The sequence below is a fragment of the Vigna umbellata genome, chromosome 6, assembly GCF_029865625.1.
Source record: "Vigna umbellata cultivar VRB3 chromosome 6, Vumbellata_1.0, whole genome shotgun sequence".
NCBI lineage: Eukaryota > Viridiplantae > Streptophyta > Magnoliopsida > Fabales > Fabaceae > Vigna > Vigna umbellata.
In genome coordinates this window covers 13,791,900-13,809,167 of record NC_142170.1, presented here as the reverse complement: position 1 = coordinate 13,809,167, position 17,268 = coordinate 13,791,900, and the positions used below count along the sequence as shown (strand labels likewise).

The window sequence follows — 17,268 nt, the reverse complement described above, 5'->3', positions numbered from 1 at the left end:
CCAAACATGTTTGGATAAACCGCCAAAGCCGTAGAACTCATAAATATATTTTAGAAACAAATCATTTAAACTATAAAAAACATATTTTTGAACGAATAAAATCATATTTATAAAGATTAAAAACAGTTTGTTTGAATTCTATTTCTGAAACTGATTTGTATTTGACTCAAGAAAAATGTTGTCATCTTAACAAATTTTATTGATTTTCAATTAAAGAATATACTTAAAATTTCAAATCTATTTGTTATATTATTGATTTTTATTGAAATTTAATAATAGATTGTGTAAAATTATAATCTATTATAAGAAATCATTAATAAGATTATACACACATTTTTATATTAAATATTAAATTAAATTTGAAAAACTCACATATATTAATTTGTAATTTAAATAACCTACATTCAAACATGGTTTATCTTAATAAGAATTGTTGTTTGTTGGATTTATTGTGTTATCAATATTGTACATCAAAATATTTTCACTTTAATTCTCATTTTTAAGATTAAAATATCATTTGTAGTGTTAGTCATTGTGAAATCACAATAATAAGAAATGAAATTTATAATTAGAAATAAAATAATGGTTGAATTAAAGTGTTACTTCTAATGGTTTATATATTTTCTCTTCATTTTGATAGGTATAATTTTTTTTTAATCATGCATGAATAAATAATATTTTAAATTGTATAATTCATAAAAATATTATAAATTGTGCAACTCAAATTCAACAACGTATTTTGAATTATAAAAATGTATTTTAAATTTTGCAATCTAAAAATGTATCACACTATCAACAATGTCAACATGTTTTTTCACATTATTTCCATTAAAATGTCAAAATCTAAAAAAACAACACCACATACATTTTTTAGTATATTTACGAAGTCAATATTTGCTTTTAAATATTAATCAAACAACCAAGATTATTTTTATTATAAATCTCACATTTATTAAAGATAAAAGTTTAAACATAAAAATTTAAAATATATAAGTAAAGGTAAACATTACTTCACAAATTAATTTTCGTGAAATTAAATTAATATTGTTATCAAATCATCATTAATTTAAAGATTGAAGATTGTGCATACATTCTTGAATATAAACATTCTTAATTTAGTTATGTAAGAGCAAAGTATCTATATACAAAATATATGAATTAAAATCATAAAATGAATTATAGTTTTAAATAATAATGTTGGAATGTTATCTTCCTACCCAAATCATTGTAATGTTGGTCACTATGAACCCATCGCAAGAGTAAGAAACCAACATTGACAAAATGATAGGAAATGAAACTTAGAGAATGAAGATTAAAATAATGGATATAAGGTGGGTGTAAAAATTTATAGCGTGTTAAAAGTATCATGGTCTTAAAATGATGACTTTTACGGTTCAATATTTTCTTTCTTCATTTTTTACAAGTATTTTTTTTTTAATTGTACACGAATAAAAAACATTTTGAATGGAATAATTCACAAATGTATGGTAAATTATGAAACTCAAATTCAATAAAGTATTGTGAATTGTATAATTCAGAAGTGTATTTTAAATTGTACAATCTAAAAATATAGTATTCTATCAACAATGTCAAAATGTTTTCCACATTATTATTTAATAATATATATTGTTGATTACATTTATCAAAAATGAAAATTTTCACCACAAAGATTCGTAAACTAAGACCAATCTGCTAAGATATAGAAAAGTACTTAAATTTTAATTATTTCGTGTTATTAGGTTAAGAGTTGTTGTATGGGGACGTATGTAATGTTCTTCTAGAAACAATTTATTAATCTTTATATAACTAACCATACATAATTGTTAAACAAAAAAAATTATAGATCCTTAATTTTTTTTAATACAATTAATTATATTATTTGGTCGAACTTAAGATAACGTATTTGATAATGCATATGACATAGTATGTGTATGTTTTTGTTGTTTGGTCATAGATTACTATATATAGCTGTGTTTCAAGCCTTAGTGGTTTTTATCTTGAATTTGTGGACTTTGTGCAAGGAACGTGAATACCATAAATTTCATTCAGTGTTGCGTTAAGGATTGCGACATGGGAGACTGCAAATAAATAAAAACACCACATTCACAAATCTTTGCAAAGATGTTTAATTTTTCACAGTTATACAATAAAAAAAGTGGCAAGGATATGATGACATATTACCTCTCAAATCAAATCAATTACTAAGTTTTAACCAAAAAGAGTAAAGTGATCAAAATAAAATCTCCTACCTTATTCTTCTTTGCTAAATATGGATGGAAAGTATAATAATAGAAAGATAATCATAAAAAATAAATTTTTGTATTTAAAATAATAATAATAATAAATAGTGTTAAATGAATGTAAAATTTTTATGTGTGTTAAGATATTAAATAAATAACTAAAGTGAGAATATATATAATATAAATTTTTATTTAGTATATATTAGTCAGAAATATCAAGGTGAGTCATCTAATTTAAGTACTTGTTAAATTAAAAATCAATTAATTCAATCTATTTTACTTTTTGTTAAAGGGTACATTTTGTAATTCAGTTTTACCTACTATAAATTGATTTGAATAATTTTTTACACTAAAACAATAAATATTCATCTATTTTATTAAATAGTAGTTGAAATTAAAGTGTTAATGTAATATTCCAAAAATATAGTATAAAACTATATACATGTGTCATTATTTAATAATATGATAGAACAGTTGTTGAAAAATAAAGTTAACCTTAAAGTTATTACAAAATAAGCATAAAATTTAAAATTTATAAAGTTCTTATATTATTACAAAACAAAGTAAATAACTGAACGGTTATTACAATTATAGAATTGTAACCGAACGATCCAATCTAAAACTATAAACAATTAGATGACCAAGCGGTCATAACCTAAGCAGTAGGATCTCTCCCTCCAGCGCATGCTCCAGAGAACCATCTTCACACTCTGCTCACACCCACAGAGTGATCATTGCAATGACACAGACTATCGAACGGACAACATGACAAGACAAGAAATAATGGTAAACTAATGTAATTTAATTGTGCAAACATACATACATTTCATACAAGTACAACCAATGCAATTACAGATAAGCATATACAACTGAACATTATACTTCAAACATAAGCCGAACACCTGACTTAACCATCCAGATTGTATATATATGTAGCTACAGTCGTCCTTGCACTTGTGGTAGTGTAACAGCTGACATCAATCAAGTTATTACCCAAGGTTAATCCTATAATACCTACCTCAGCACCCTGAGGTGGTAGGACCTCCTGCTATCCTCACAAATGAAATATCTCTCTCTATGTGAGAATGATAATCATAGAATTTTAGGATGAACGCCAGCTTAACATATCCGTATTCATACTTTACAATTCAATAACCATCCACGAGACATTCCTCCTTGGAATTCTCTTCCACAATATTTGAAAGCATAAATTTTCACAACTTAACATACACAATCATTCATCAATCATATACTCACTCATAAGACTGAAAACCCTGTGAACTTTTAGAGACCGAATAGTTTCTCACCACTTCAGTACAAGACCGAACGGTAATAAATATCACCCATAAATATGACCGTACGGTCAATTTGAAGAGTAAGGCTCAAACTTGAGCCGAATACAGTTTGAGGGTCAAACACTAGAACAACCGAACACTTAGAGTTTAGACCGAATACTTATAACTTAAAATGAACACTTATTGTAAGACCGAGCGGTCTTTCACTATCCATAGAACAGGACCGAACGATCCATACTAGGTAAGACTGAGGAAATGACCGAACACTATTAACATGTAAGGCCCATCAGAGGCCGAACACAGTTAAGACCGAACACCAATACCATACCGAGTACTAGTGCAAGACTGTTCGGTCATTAACTGAAAACTCCACAGAAGCAGAACTCGGATAAGACCAAACACAAGAGGAAGACCACTCACACCTAATACCGAACGGTCATAAACTGGTAAGACTCTAAAGGGACTGAACCCAGTTTATGACCGAGTACCTGAATATTGCCGAACTGGTAAGGCGCTAGACATTACCAAAACTAAACATTTTCCCCAACTTTTAATCCTCCAAATTGATATCATATAACTATTAAAACTTAACCAAGGACATCTAAACCTTTTCAACATCATTCTAAAAGATCTTACATCAGAATTATACCCCAATTCTACAGAATCATCAACCCAAAGACCAAAAATCCATTTTTCTACTATTGGTACAGTTTTTAGTAACCTGAAGGTTCTAACAAGTCCCAAAACACTTGCTCAGATTCTTCCCATTGACCAATTTCACTATCGACCCCAAACTCTCATTTTTACTTACTCACTTTCCCAAAACCATAACAGACCGAACACTTATGCAGAGACTCCAACCAGTTCACAGGTTCCATCATTCATCAATTCAACACAATTAGATCAAACATTCAATTCACATACATGCAACCATCCAAACAATAATTCCATACATAGAAAATCATAAATAACTTAACTAGCTTCCCTTACCTCTTAGCCGAAACCGAACAGCTCAACAACTTTAGAAATTTTGCTCTCAACACCAAAACATTCTAAGAATACCTATAGAGTACCGATTGGTGATAAGAGACCACCCAAAGAACCAAAATGAAGTTAGAAAGAGGAAAGGAAGACTGCTGAATACATGCAAACAAAGATGTTCTTGCATGTGCCAGAATTTGAAGAAACCAACAGAAATCAAGGAGATCGAAACTTACTAGCTCTAAACACAAAATTAATCAGTGGAAAGGAAAGCTCTAGACCCCAGGATTGCTTAAGTACAGCCATATTGTTGAAAAGATAAACTGAGATGAAGAAATTCTAGAAAAAAGAAAGAGAAAGAAGAGAGTAGGAGTTTTGAAAAAAGATAACATTCAAAAAATGAGACAAAGCTTTTGAATCTTTAATTTATATAATAGTGTTATTTTAATATTAAATTACTCAGTCCTATTATTTATATACACCTGCTTACTCCAAAAATCTGAGTTCTAACAGTTAACTTAACAAATTAACAAATAAATAAATTAAATATTAAAACATTATTCAATCACATATTAATATAAAAAAAAGTCAAACTATCAACTTATATAATTAAAAGTATTAAATAACTATAACAAAAAAGTTATAAAAAATTACTGACGGTGAGTTAATTATCAATCTACCTTTAATTTGACCTGAATTCGTTGACCTACAAATTAAATAAGGTTGCTTCAATTTGACCTGAATTCGTTTAATCTATAGTCGGAATAAGCTTTACCTATTTGAAACCTATTTTTACATCTTTATATACGTAGCGTGCACAACATAAATAATTTGAAAATAGATTTAAAAGTCATGTGGGGTATACAATGGAAACAGTATGTGTATGAATAAATAACTAATTAATTTTTTATTTGATTAGTGATTATCGTATAAATATCTATGGTAAAATATTTTCAAAATGGAAAAGCAAATACAATTTTTCATTTTTCATAATGGAAATTCCCTATTTTTTTTTATACATTTTAAGAAAGTTGTTAAATTTCTAACTTCAATATTATATATATATATATATTATCTCAGAAGTTAAATATAGAAATGTGACAGACATGATAGTTTGCAGAAGGAGTTGGGATAACATACTTAATTTACATTTCTGAGAAGAGGTCGTGAACGGCATAATTCTACTTTGATTCAACTACTTTCCTAGTAATAACTGCTACTTTTTCTTTTTTCGTATTTCAACTTTTCATGTCTACTTGCATGTAGCATGTGCATGTTCATAATTCTCAAGATCAATTTGAACCAATGTATTCAACTCCTATTTCATGACCATGCCTTGTGATAAATGGAACTAATGCACCATGAATCATCAACACTTTTCCATCTTTGTGCTTATGGAATGTTGTAAATCTTCAAGTAATGTCAACATGCAATGTATGTTGTATGGATCAGAAACATCCATCCACACTCCATGTTTTCAGATGAATTCACATTTCTTCTAGATAAAAGTAAACATATACACGGCCATCATTGTTTGCTGCTCCAACTTATATAACTAAAGCAGACATATAACGTGGTAAAGAAGAAACAAAGAAAAGGATTCATAAATATGAAAAATCACTATAAATCTAATAAATAACAAATGTAATAGTATGGTACTAGATTAAATATATTTTTAGTTTCTTAATTTTCAATAAAAATTAAAATTAATTATCCATCCAAATTTTACTAATTTAATCTTTCGATAAATTTAATTATTTAAACCAAATTTTATTGAATTTTGTTGATATTTCAAATGTGCTTTTAGTTACTTTAATGTGAAAATGTGTCAAAGAATACAAAAAGTTAGTTAAAATAACTAAATTCATACAATTTTTAAATTTGAAAAATTAAATTGAATCAAAATTCTAAATAAAGACTATTACTAATTTTCACTAAAAATTAAATGAGGAAAACATATTTATAACCCTATATTATTTAAAGAATTATCCAAATAAATTCTATAAAATTAGCTCATTAAGAAATATTTATATATATAAAAAAAACTCACAAATTTATTATCTTTCTATTTAAGATTCTAGCTTAAAGATTGATAGGTTTTTGAAAGAAGAGATTTAATAATAATGAAACTGAACCAAATCTACACAATTTTTAAATTAAAATCTAAAAGAAATGAATTTATGAATTTATTTCTTATTAAATGTTAAATTTTTGTATTTATACTTAATGTGTAACTTAGATTTAAATTTCTTAAAAAAAATACTTTATATATTTCTTATACGAGTTTATTGATAATTAATTGTATCAACAATATCAACCACATAGCTATAAAGGAATGATTATTGTATATATTTGCATTTATTAATGATGTACATGAGTTGAACAGAGTTTGGCAAGTTGTAGGTGTGTTTTGTAGTGTATAATTTTCCTGTGTTAATTTGTGAATAATTGTTTGGGGGATAAATACTACGTAGGTGTCTGGTTGCATCTAGCAGCTGTAGTGGGTACGATTCTGCAGCACTGAGATTATTGATCTTCTTATTTTCTCTTAAATGTTTTAATAGAAAGTACAGCCAAATCAATCTCCTAATTAATTATTTGAAACGCTGGAAGTAGATAAACTAAAATAATGGGTCATTCATTGTTCCTCTTCGGCTCCTATTGTCTTGATCTATTACCAGTCAACTGATAAACAGAACCAACCACCAATAACACAGGCAATCATCACCATAATAAATTTTTCTCTTCAAAGTATGCGCGGGAGATACATTTTGGAGGAAAACCGGTTTATGTATATATATATATATATATATATATATATATATATATATATATATATATATATATATATATATATATATATGGGTAGAGCAGAGAATCAGTACCATTATATATTAATGACTTTTTTAACAACAGTCATTATTTCACTAGTTCGTGTGTTTAAAATGTACCAATCATATAGATAAACGATTGTAAAAAAAATTATTAAAAAAATATTATTCTTTGCATTTTCTTTCTCATTCTTTAATTGTCGTTTTATGATTTTGGTATATGGTTAACTTTAATTTTTCGTCTTTAAATTCCAAGCTGAATAGGTGAATTATACTCCAATCTCAAATCATTTGTATGTATTTAATAAGTTATTATATTAAAGTCTTAAGTTCGCAAGTGAATACAATTTCTTACTTTCTTGTTTTTATCATTGCATCTATAAATTTTAAAATAAATTTTTAATAAAAATTAATCTAATTATAATTCAAAAGACTAAAAAATTGTTAGATGCATTTTACTTGTAAACATGTCGAATTTGTAATGTTAATGTCTAATAATAGCCTTATGTGTCAGTTTATTGAGAAACTGATCGATTTGCAAAAATTTAGAATAGAAAATGACTGAGCTTCAACGTTCTTTTACGTTGATCATCCGGTCATACCTAAAATATGCTTGTTAATTCTAAATTTACTAAATCAGTAATTTTAACGCCAATGTTTAAATTCAGATTATGATATCTGTGAAATTTCTAAATGATTTTCATGATGGTAATAAAGTAAAATTAAAGAAGCAATGAAAAGAAAAGAAGAGCATGAATGGAGAGAGAGAATTTTCGTATATTTGGTAGAATATTAAATATGGAGCTTTATTGGTGGTGCCGGTGAGTGAGCTGGCTTGTTATAAAAGTGGTGGATAAGTTTGCAGAGGTAGCCAAATCCAACGGTCAGATTCTTCCCAAACCTTCACCTTCGTTTCCTCATTAAATGCCTTATTCAGATGCTGTTTCACCCTTTCTCAACAAGCACGGGAAACTTACATTCATTGCTATTAACTGCTATCTTTCATTGCTACTATTTACTTCTTTCTAAAACAAATTTTCATCACTTTATTATTCTAATGTTTTTCTATTAGTAAAAAATTAAACCCTTCAAAATAAACCGATGATATATAGAAAGTGGTGTTTCTTATATTTAATACATTTTCAATATATTTTTTAGAAGGAGAAAATATTCTGCTTTAATTCATAAAACATTAGTTAACATTCTCTTAAAAATACGTGTGTTTAAAGAACAGATCAGTGGGGACATTTGAGAATATTTATATGGTGCACATGCACACAGAAGAGAAGGCCAACCAGAGCCAGCCACTCAGAGGTTGAAGAAGCTGCTTTTCTCAGACTCCATGGCGTCCATTGGTGCACTCAAATTCTTCCTTTACTTACTTCCATGTCTCCTCAACTATCTACCTCATTCTCAAGGTTTATTCCATCTAATCATATATATATATATATACTCAACAACACCTTCTATATATCTATATTATATATATATATATATATATATATATATATATATATATATATATCTATCTTTGGTGTGCACTTTCTAAATCCTATTCTGACATTCACACAAACCAATCTCAAACACAATGTTCTGTAATATACAGTCAATGATTCGTGTATTTCACTGGGTCAGAATGTGATGTAATAGACAAAATGTTTACTTTCCTAGTACATAAAAAAACAGCTTCTGTTATGTTTTATGATGATAAAACACAACACAATACAATAATACATACAACCTTTTATCTTCACTGTTCTTTTTATGGTCGAGAAATGTTGTTGAAGATGAAAATGTATGGTTGCAGGTAAGCAGAATTGGAATGGTGAGTACCCATTTATCAGGAGAGGAAGTTCATTGGGGCGTTGGGACAATGGTGGTTATGACTATATAATAGTGGGAGGTGGCACTGCAGGGTGTCCATTGGCTGCAACGCTGTCTAAGAAATTCAAAGTTCTGGTGCTTGAAAGAGGAGGAGTCCCTTTCAACAACCCCAATGTGACATTTCTGCGAAACTTTCACATAACTTTGGCAGACACTTCACCAACTTCGGCTTCTCAGTACTTCATTTCAACAGACGGAGTGCTGAATGCAAGAGGAAGGGTTTTGGGAGGTGGCAGTTCCATTAACGCTGGCTTCTACACTCGAGCTAACCCTAGGTAACACCAACCTTCTTCTCTCATCAATTTTCTCCTCTTTAGTATGTTAAATTCCAATGTGAATAATTTTTTAGGGTATAGTTTCTGTAGCGATTTCAAAATTTAAGAGCCTATATAGTTTTCTGATTTGAAAAAAAATTTCTAATTTATCTTAATTAAAATATTTTTCTATATTTTGTAAAATAAGGATAAAATTATATTTTATATTGATTTGATACACATTATAAAGTAAAAAATGATCATAAAAAATTTTGTGTGAAATTTCTCAATTTTATAACCATTTATAATAGAAGTTGTCATTTCAACGTCCCCTTATTTGAGGAAAAATTCAGTCCACTTGGAACGTAATGTAAATGTTATTGCATTTACTCTCGGATTAAAAAAAGTACATTAAAACAATCAAAATTTAATATGGTAGATTAATTATAATTGAGGAAATTAATTTTCGCTTTAAAATATGATACATACTATTGGAATTAACAGATATAAATCCATTATTTTTTAAAGTTTTATCATAGAGTTGATAAAAGTAAATGATTATTCTCTAGATAAATTAATTGAAACAAAAATTAAATTGCCATGCTAACTTACTACTATGATGAGAACAAAATTTACCTGTTGAAAATCATTTTATTGTTACAAATATGGTACATTTACAAGGTGAATATTATACATTCAATATGATAAATTAAAGGTGTATATCAATTTCTTCTTACAAGTCGATATTATTAACCCATGAAGGCCAAAGGCATTCATTTGATCATTGTTAAAAATAAAAATTATAAATTTATGTCATATAATTATATGTAGATTGTATTAATTTTATAAATAAATAAATTATTATAAGACTATTTAAATAAATGGCGTACATTTATCGTTTAATATTAATGGACCTTTTAAATGTGATTAAATGATTAAAGTTTATAATTCTTATTTTTTACTATAAAAAGTTCTTGCTTTAAAAGTACTTAATGTACTCTATTAATATAGATTGGTAATATTTGTACTAATACTTTAATAATCAATAAATGAAATAACATTGATGAGATTTGTCTAACAATCATTATTTTCTGTAATATGTCACAATTTTTTTAGTATTATTACCAGTTGTCTGCTTCCAACCATCAAGTACAGCATTTTAAATCCAATTGTGTGTTTACTTGCAAACATCATTTTATTCAAAACTTCAATAACGTGTGTGCTTTTTTTCTCTTCTTTCATTATCATTATTAGATGTTGTTGTTGATTATTGTTTCCCAAAGAAATTGTGTGTCGGGTTAAACATTATGTACACCCACCCACCAAAAAACAAAGGCACAGAACTATACAGTATTAATTCCAAGTTTCCTATTTAATTGAATAATGGATTAAAGTAAAAGCAAATGTCAATAATTATATGATTTACTCGTTAGTAACATTTGCTTTCACATTAATTATTATTCAAAAACTTACTTTTGAGTTAAATTTAAATTTCTTAATCTAACATAATATAGATATATTTACTTATAGCTTAACCTATTTCTAAAAAAAAAACACTTATTTTAGAAAAACTAGATATATTAATTGGTATTTCTTAAATGGGTTTGAGGCTTATGTGTGATCTAAGCAGAATGACAATGATATAAAAGACTGCGTCTAATTTGACAAAATTCCAACTTGATGAATTAAATGCTTTTGTGTGTACCTTGGTAGCCCTATTTTATGCAATGTAAGTTGTTAGGTGAGAGTGTCAGATTTTAAGAAAAGGAAGGGATGAAAAGAGACCACACACAAAACAGAACATTGAATATATTGTAGGGTAGTTTTTTGTTTTGGTAAAAATCATTATAGGTGCTTGTTCCTTGGAATAGCCATTGAATTCACATGTTGCAAAATGACCATTACACTGATTCATTTAGTTTTTTATTTATTAGTGTTGCTATTTGATGTTTACATGGACCAGTCAATGTTATTCAACATCCTGAGAGATAAACTGACAAATATAGAATATAAATAAGTACATAAATACCATACTGAAAAATATTTTTATATGCTCTCTATAAAATTTTAATGGTAGATTGGGCTTTTCAAATTCAAAAAATTAACCAATTTAATTTTAATTATTTTAACATACTATTCACTTTTTAATATGTAAATCAAAATAATCTTATTAAACTTAATCGTTAAACCCTTTTACTAATATATGACATGAATGGGTGTTATAAAGTTATTTAATTTTAGAAAATTTAAAAATTAAAATTTAACTTTCACAAAGTTGTATATCTGTAAAACCATAAGAGCAAATTTAATTTTAAGCCAAATGTTAATATTGTATTTTTATGATATAGAAATGTTATGTAGCATTACTACTGTTTGTCATAATTTGGAAATATGCATTAGTTTGTTACTATTTATTACCGCTTTGAAAATTCAAAGAATTTTTCTCATTACATAATATGTAGTAAATATTTTAAAATGAATAAAACTTTAATTGCAAGAAAGAATTGGGTAAAAAGTTTTTTAATAAATATTTTATATAATTTATTTATTCCTATTTTATCTTTTCTTTTTTTGTCTATATCCATCTAAATAACATATTTCTTTTTTTTTTGTATTCTTTTTATTTTCCACTGATATATCGTTAATTTACTTATGATCCAAACAAACTAGTTAAAAAAATAAACAATTCTTTTAATAAATATATAAACAATCTTTATATTTATTTTTCAAAAAACTAAAGTAAAAATTGTATTAAATTATTTTCCTTCAGTTGATAATAAGTATTGTTTACAAAGATTAAAAGAATCTAAAAGCCCAATATTTTTTAATAGCTCTAAAATCCTAAAATAATATATACTATAAAATTAAATTATGTTAACAAACCATTAAAAAATGTTTATTAAAAACTAATTTATAAGGAGAAGGACGATGTTAAAAAGATAATAATGGTTTTAAATTATGAAACAATAATTATTAATAAAATAAACTTAAACAACTCTTATTTTCGGAATGAATAAAATATTTAACAAGCAAATTTATATGCAAGACTCTTGTTTCAAATAAGTAAATGTGATCATCCGCTCACTAGATTGACATTGTACAAGGCAATTATAAAAGTGATAATAAAATATTATCGAATACGCTTTTATCAGTTTCTCTATATTGAATAAAATTACGTGAATGTGACTTCTAAGTTAATGAATTTTAAATTTTCAGGACACTTAACTAATAAATAAAACGTGTTTAAAAAAGACTGTCTTAAATTATCCGAAACAAGAAAAGATATGCTACATAGATAGTGTGTAGTATGAAACATGTTTTGTTTCTTTTTTTTCTGCAGATTTATAAGGAAGGTGGGGTGGGATACAAAGCTAGTGAACGAGTCTTATCCTTGGGTGGAGAAGCAGGTTGTTCATCGTCCAAAGTTTTCACATTGGCAGAGAGCAGTCAGGGACGGGCTTCTAGATGCTGGTGTGTCACCTTTTAATGGATTCACCTATGATCATAAGTATGGAACCAAAGTTGGTGGAACCATTTTTGACAGATTTGGCCGCCGCCACACCGCTGCTGAGTTGCTCGCTTCTGGGAATCCTAAGAAACTTACTGTCCTCGTCCATGCCACTGTCCAAAAGATTGTTTTTGATACAACAGGTATGATATGATCAATATGTAAGAAACATTTTTAATGAATATATACTAGCCTAAAATCACCGTCTCATGACTGAAAAATGGTGATGCAGGAAAGAAACCAAAAGCCATTGGGGTTATTTTCAAGGATGAAAATGGAAAGCAGCATCAGGCATTTCTGGGAACTGGGAGGAAGAGTGAAGTGATTGTGTCTAGTGGGGCAATTGGCACTCCTCAATTGCTACTGCTCAGTGGAATTGGCCCCAGAGAAGAGCTTCAGAAATTCAACATCCCTGTAGTGCTTCACAATGAATTTGTCGGTAAAGGCATGGCTGATAACCCCATGAACACAATTTTCGTTCCTTCCAAGAGACCAGTTCAGCAGTCACTCATAGAAACTGTCGGTATAACCAATCTGGGTGTGTACATTGAGACTAGTTGTGGCTTTGGTCAGTCCAAAGACAGCATTCACTGTCACCATGGTATCTTGTCAGCTGAGGTATGCACTTTATTTGCTGCAAAATTACTTCTAATGTTAGAAACTCAGAGCACATTTGGTGTGTTATTGGAACTCATGCAATTACTTTTGAACATGATAAACCAGATTGGGCAGCTGTCGACAATTCCACCAAAGCAAAGATCACGAGAAGCTGTTGAGGCCTTTGTGAAGAGCAAGAAAGACATACCAATCGAAGCATTCAGGGGAGGGTTCATACTGTCAAAAGTTGCGAGTCCTTGGTCAACAGGTGAACTGAAGTTGATAAACACCAACGTGGAGGAGAACCCTGCTGTTACCTTCAACTATTTCAGCCACCCTCATGATCTTAAGCGCTGCGTGGAGGGTATCCGCTTAGCCATAAAGGTTGTTCAGTCACAGCACGTCACAAACTACACTATGTGTGACAGACAAAGCGCAGAGAAAATGTTGAACATCAGTGTGCAGGCAAATATCAACCTCATACCCAAACATCCCAATGACACAAAGTCACTGGAACAGTTTTGTAGAGACTCTGTGATCACTATTTGGCACTACCATGGTGGGTGCCATGTGGGGAAAGTAGTAAACTCTGAGTATAAGGTTCTTGGTGTTGACAGACTCCGTGTGGTAGATGGCTCCACATTTTCTGAGTCCCCAGGAACCAATCCTCAAGCCACTGTCATGATGATGGGCAGGTATGTAACACTACACAGAATAATGTACATTTTTTTAATTAACGTCTCATTATGGAATTTATGGTGTCAATTCACCTTATATATGCTAATAATATGTTCATATTTGCAACAGGTACATGGGACTGAAGATTCTAAGAGACAGGTTGGGGAAATTGGGTGATATTTAAGATGAGTCAGGAGTGTGTAATATGAAATTATCTCACCAAAAAGGTTGTAATTCGAAGACAAAAAGTGCTATTAGTAGTAGTAGTCTTTAGGGCTGGAAATGGATGTATTTTGTTTGTTAATTGTCAGTGAAGAGTGATTATCAAATTATGAAGCTATTTTTCTGAAAAAGAAAAGTTATTGCAAATCCTCAAGGCCGGTTTAAACTTCGAGTCCTTTTTTAAAACATGAAATTGTAAGAACCAATTTTTTGGGTCGTGATGTAGCATGTAAGCATGAAGAAAATTAGACACGGTGTAATGATTTAGATTAGACTGAGGCTATTATCAATTTGAGTATATATATATATATATATATACACACTCTAATTCTACTACCACAATGTAATGATTTATTGAAGAACAAATTTACTTATTTGAAAACAAACAACGAACTTACTGTATATGAGCTATGCATATCAGATGCAGTGAAGAAGAAAGAAGTAAAAATAAATCAAGGTACGATTGCATTATTCTTTGTAATCCACTAAAGTATGTTGACGACATGGGTTGCAAACCTACCTTAAAACTACTTCGAAACACTGAAACATTTTTAACAATAATCTAAACTTGTGCTTAATTACATTAATCTACTAAATCCTAAATTCTAATATGATAGAATTTTGTCTTGAAATTAATACATTTCATAAACTTGGCACCAAACAAGAAATTAGATATTTATATAAACAAATTTTTGTAAGTGAAATTTGAAAAAAAAAATTATTTTTCCATTGCAGTTTTTATACAAATACAAATATTACAACGTAATATAATCAAACATATGAAATACATTAATATTATCTAGCAGGTATGCACTTCCAAATTGATGACACGACCAGTCATGAATGCCAATGTGATAGTTCTCAGAAACCAATTAAGAATTAAGTGGTATGAAATACAACTCTGATTTGTTAGTGTTCTTTAATATCGGAAAGGCATTCAAATATCTTCAACAGTAATTAATTGGGATTGGATTGGACAAGTAGCAAAACTTAAAAAAGAAAGAAGAAATGATCCTATCTATTGTTGGAGACCTGGATTCATCAAATTAGCGTCTGCAGTCTAAAGTCCCACATCAACTATGACAATTGATGAGAATGACATAAATTGTTATAAAAACTTGTCAGACGATATTTGAAACTATCTTTGCGCTTGGGGCAATGACGCAGCTAGTGAGGTTCTAACCGAGGCGCGTCTATTGCTGGTTGAAAACTATTTCCAAACCCCCTCTTGGGCCTGGGTTCATCCTAGGCCTTAGAGAATTTCTGGAAGGGCTCCCTTAGGGGTAAAGCCCTGTATTTGTTAGTGACAAGTATTAGAGTGTTTTATCTCTACACCTTCAACTTTCAAGATCTCAAACTTTATTTTTAACTTTCTGCTATCTCTCTAACTTTTTTAAAACTCTTATTTTTAACTTAAATAAAGATTTTTCACTTTTTTAAAAACAATCTTCACCAACTTAATAATAATTTAAATTTTAAATATTATTTAAAATAATTTTGTATTTTAATAATTATTAAAATATAATTTATATTATAATAATAGTTATATTAAAAACATAAAAATAAAATAATAATAATAAATAATAATAATAAATTTAATTTAATATATTCAAATATATTAAATTATAATAGAATATTAAAATAAATTAAATAATTATTAAATTTTAAATAAACATGAAAATTTTAAAAAACTTATTTATATATTAAAATCTGTAAAATATGTTAATACTTTTGCTTTTCATTTAAAATTTAATAAATATTAAACTTAAATAAAAATTATAATATTACTTGTTATATTTTAATAATTAATAAAATATTATTTATATTTTTAAAATAGTTGAAAATTAAAAAGTAATAACTAAAATAAGAATAAAAATAAAAATAAAAATAATACTTAAAACCATATTTAATATATTTAAATATATTAAATTATATTAAAATATTAAATTAAATTTAATAATTATTAAAATTTTAAAAAAAGAAAATTTGAAAAATTTGTTAATCTCGGATATACATATCCGATGAGTTATGAATCGGATATGCATCCGAGAATGATTTTTAAAATTTTATTTATATATAAATTTTAATAATTATTTAATTTAATTTAATATTTTAATATAATTTAGTATATTTAAATATTTTATTTAATATAATTTTATTTTTATTTAAATTTTAATAATTATTTAATTTAATTTAATATTTTAATATATTTGAATATATTGAATATTTTATTTAATATAATTTTATTTGTTACTATTTTATTTTAATTATTTTATTTTTATATTTTTAATATAACTATTATTATAATTATTATTATAACATAAATTATATTTTAATAATTATTAAAATATAAAATTATATTAAATAATATTTGAATTTTAAATTTAGTTATTACTAAAGTGGTGTAGAGTCTTTTTAACAAAAAAAAGGAAAAAATAAAAATATATTTATTAAAGTTAAAAATAAATTTTTTTATAAAGTTAGAGGTGTAGGATAATGATGACATTTCAGAAGGTTTAAAGTGAAATTTTTAGAAATGCAGATAAGATCTTTGAGGTGTAGGATGAAACACTCAAAGTATTATGTATTTGGTAGGAAAATTTTGTGTAAAGTATTAAGCATATTGGAAAAGGATTTTGTGTAAGATATTGTATACTTTATTTTTATGTATTTTAATAATTGAATTTTGTGTGATGAAGTTGTTTTGTTTAATAACTTTTCTTTACAAGATATATTTTTATATGGAATGTATTTGGAAAATTTAAAATTACTAAATAT

At 27.4% G+C, this 17,268-nt stretch overlaps 1 protein-coding gene and 1 non-coding gene across 2 annotated transcripts; both read left to right on the top strand.

Moving 5' to 3' along the window:
- The first annotated feature begins 8,606 nt into the window (after positions 1-8,606).
- Positions 8,607-14,757, top strand: LOC124843856 (protein HOTHEAD-like). The gene is made up of 6 exons (XM_047320692.2): positions 8,607-8,765; positions 9,155-9,506; positions 12,826-13,136; positions 13,226-13,611; positions 13,717-14,285; positions 14,398-14,757. The coding sequence occupies exons 1-6, from the start codon at positions 8,690-8,692 to the stop codon at positions 14,450-14,452; spliced, it is 1,749 nt and encodes a 582-aa protein (XP_047176648.2). The 5' UTR covers positions 8,607-8,689; the 3' UTR covers positions 14,453-14,757.
- An 873-nt stretch (positions 14,758-15,630) lies between these two features.
- LOC124848164 (U4 spliceosomal RNA) lies at positions 15,631-15,781 on the top strand. The gene has a single exon (XR_007029672.2). It is a non-coding gene; the product is annotated as a U4 spliceosomal RNA (small nuclear RNA).
- Positions 15,782-17,268: the final 1,487 nt, after the last annotated feature.

Excerpts from the sequence above, each read along its gene's own strand:
- LOC124843856 (XM_047320692.2), top strand. The coding sequence starts at position 8,690 with ATGGCGTCCATTGGTGCACTCAAATTCTTCCTTTACTTACTTCCATGT. Across the intron at positions 8,766-9,154 it reads CTATCTACCTCATTCTCAAG|GTAAGCAGAATTGGAATGGT; the intron begins GTTTATTCCATC and ends GTATGGTTGCAG. Across the intron at positions 9,507-12,825 it reads TACACTCGAGCTAACCCTAG|ATTTATAAGGAAGGTGGGGT; the intron begins GTAACACCAACC and ends TTTTTTCTGCAG.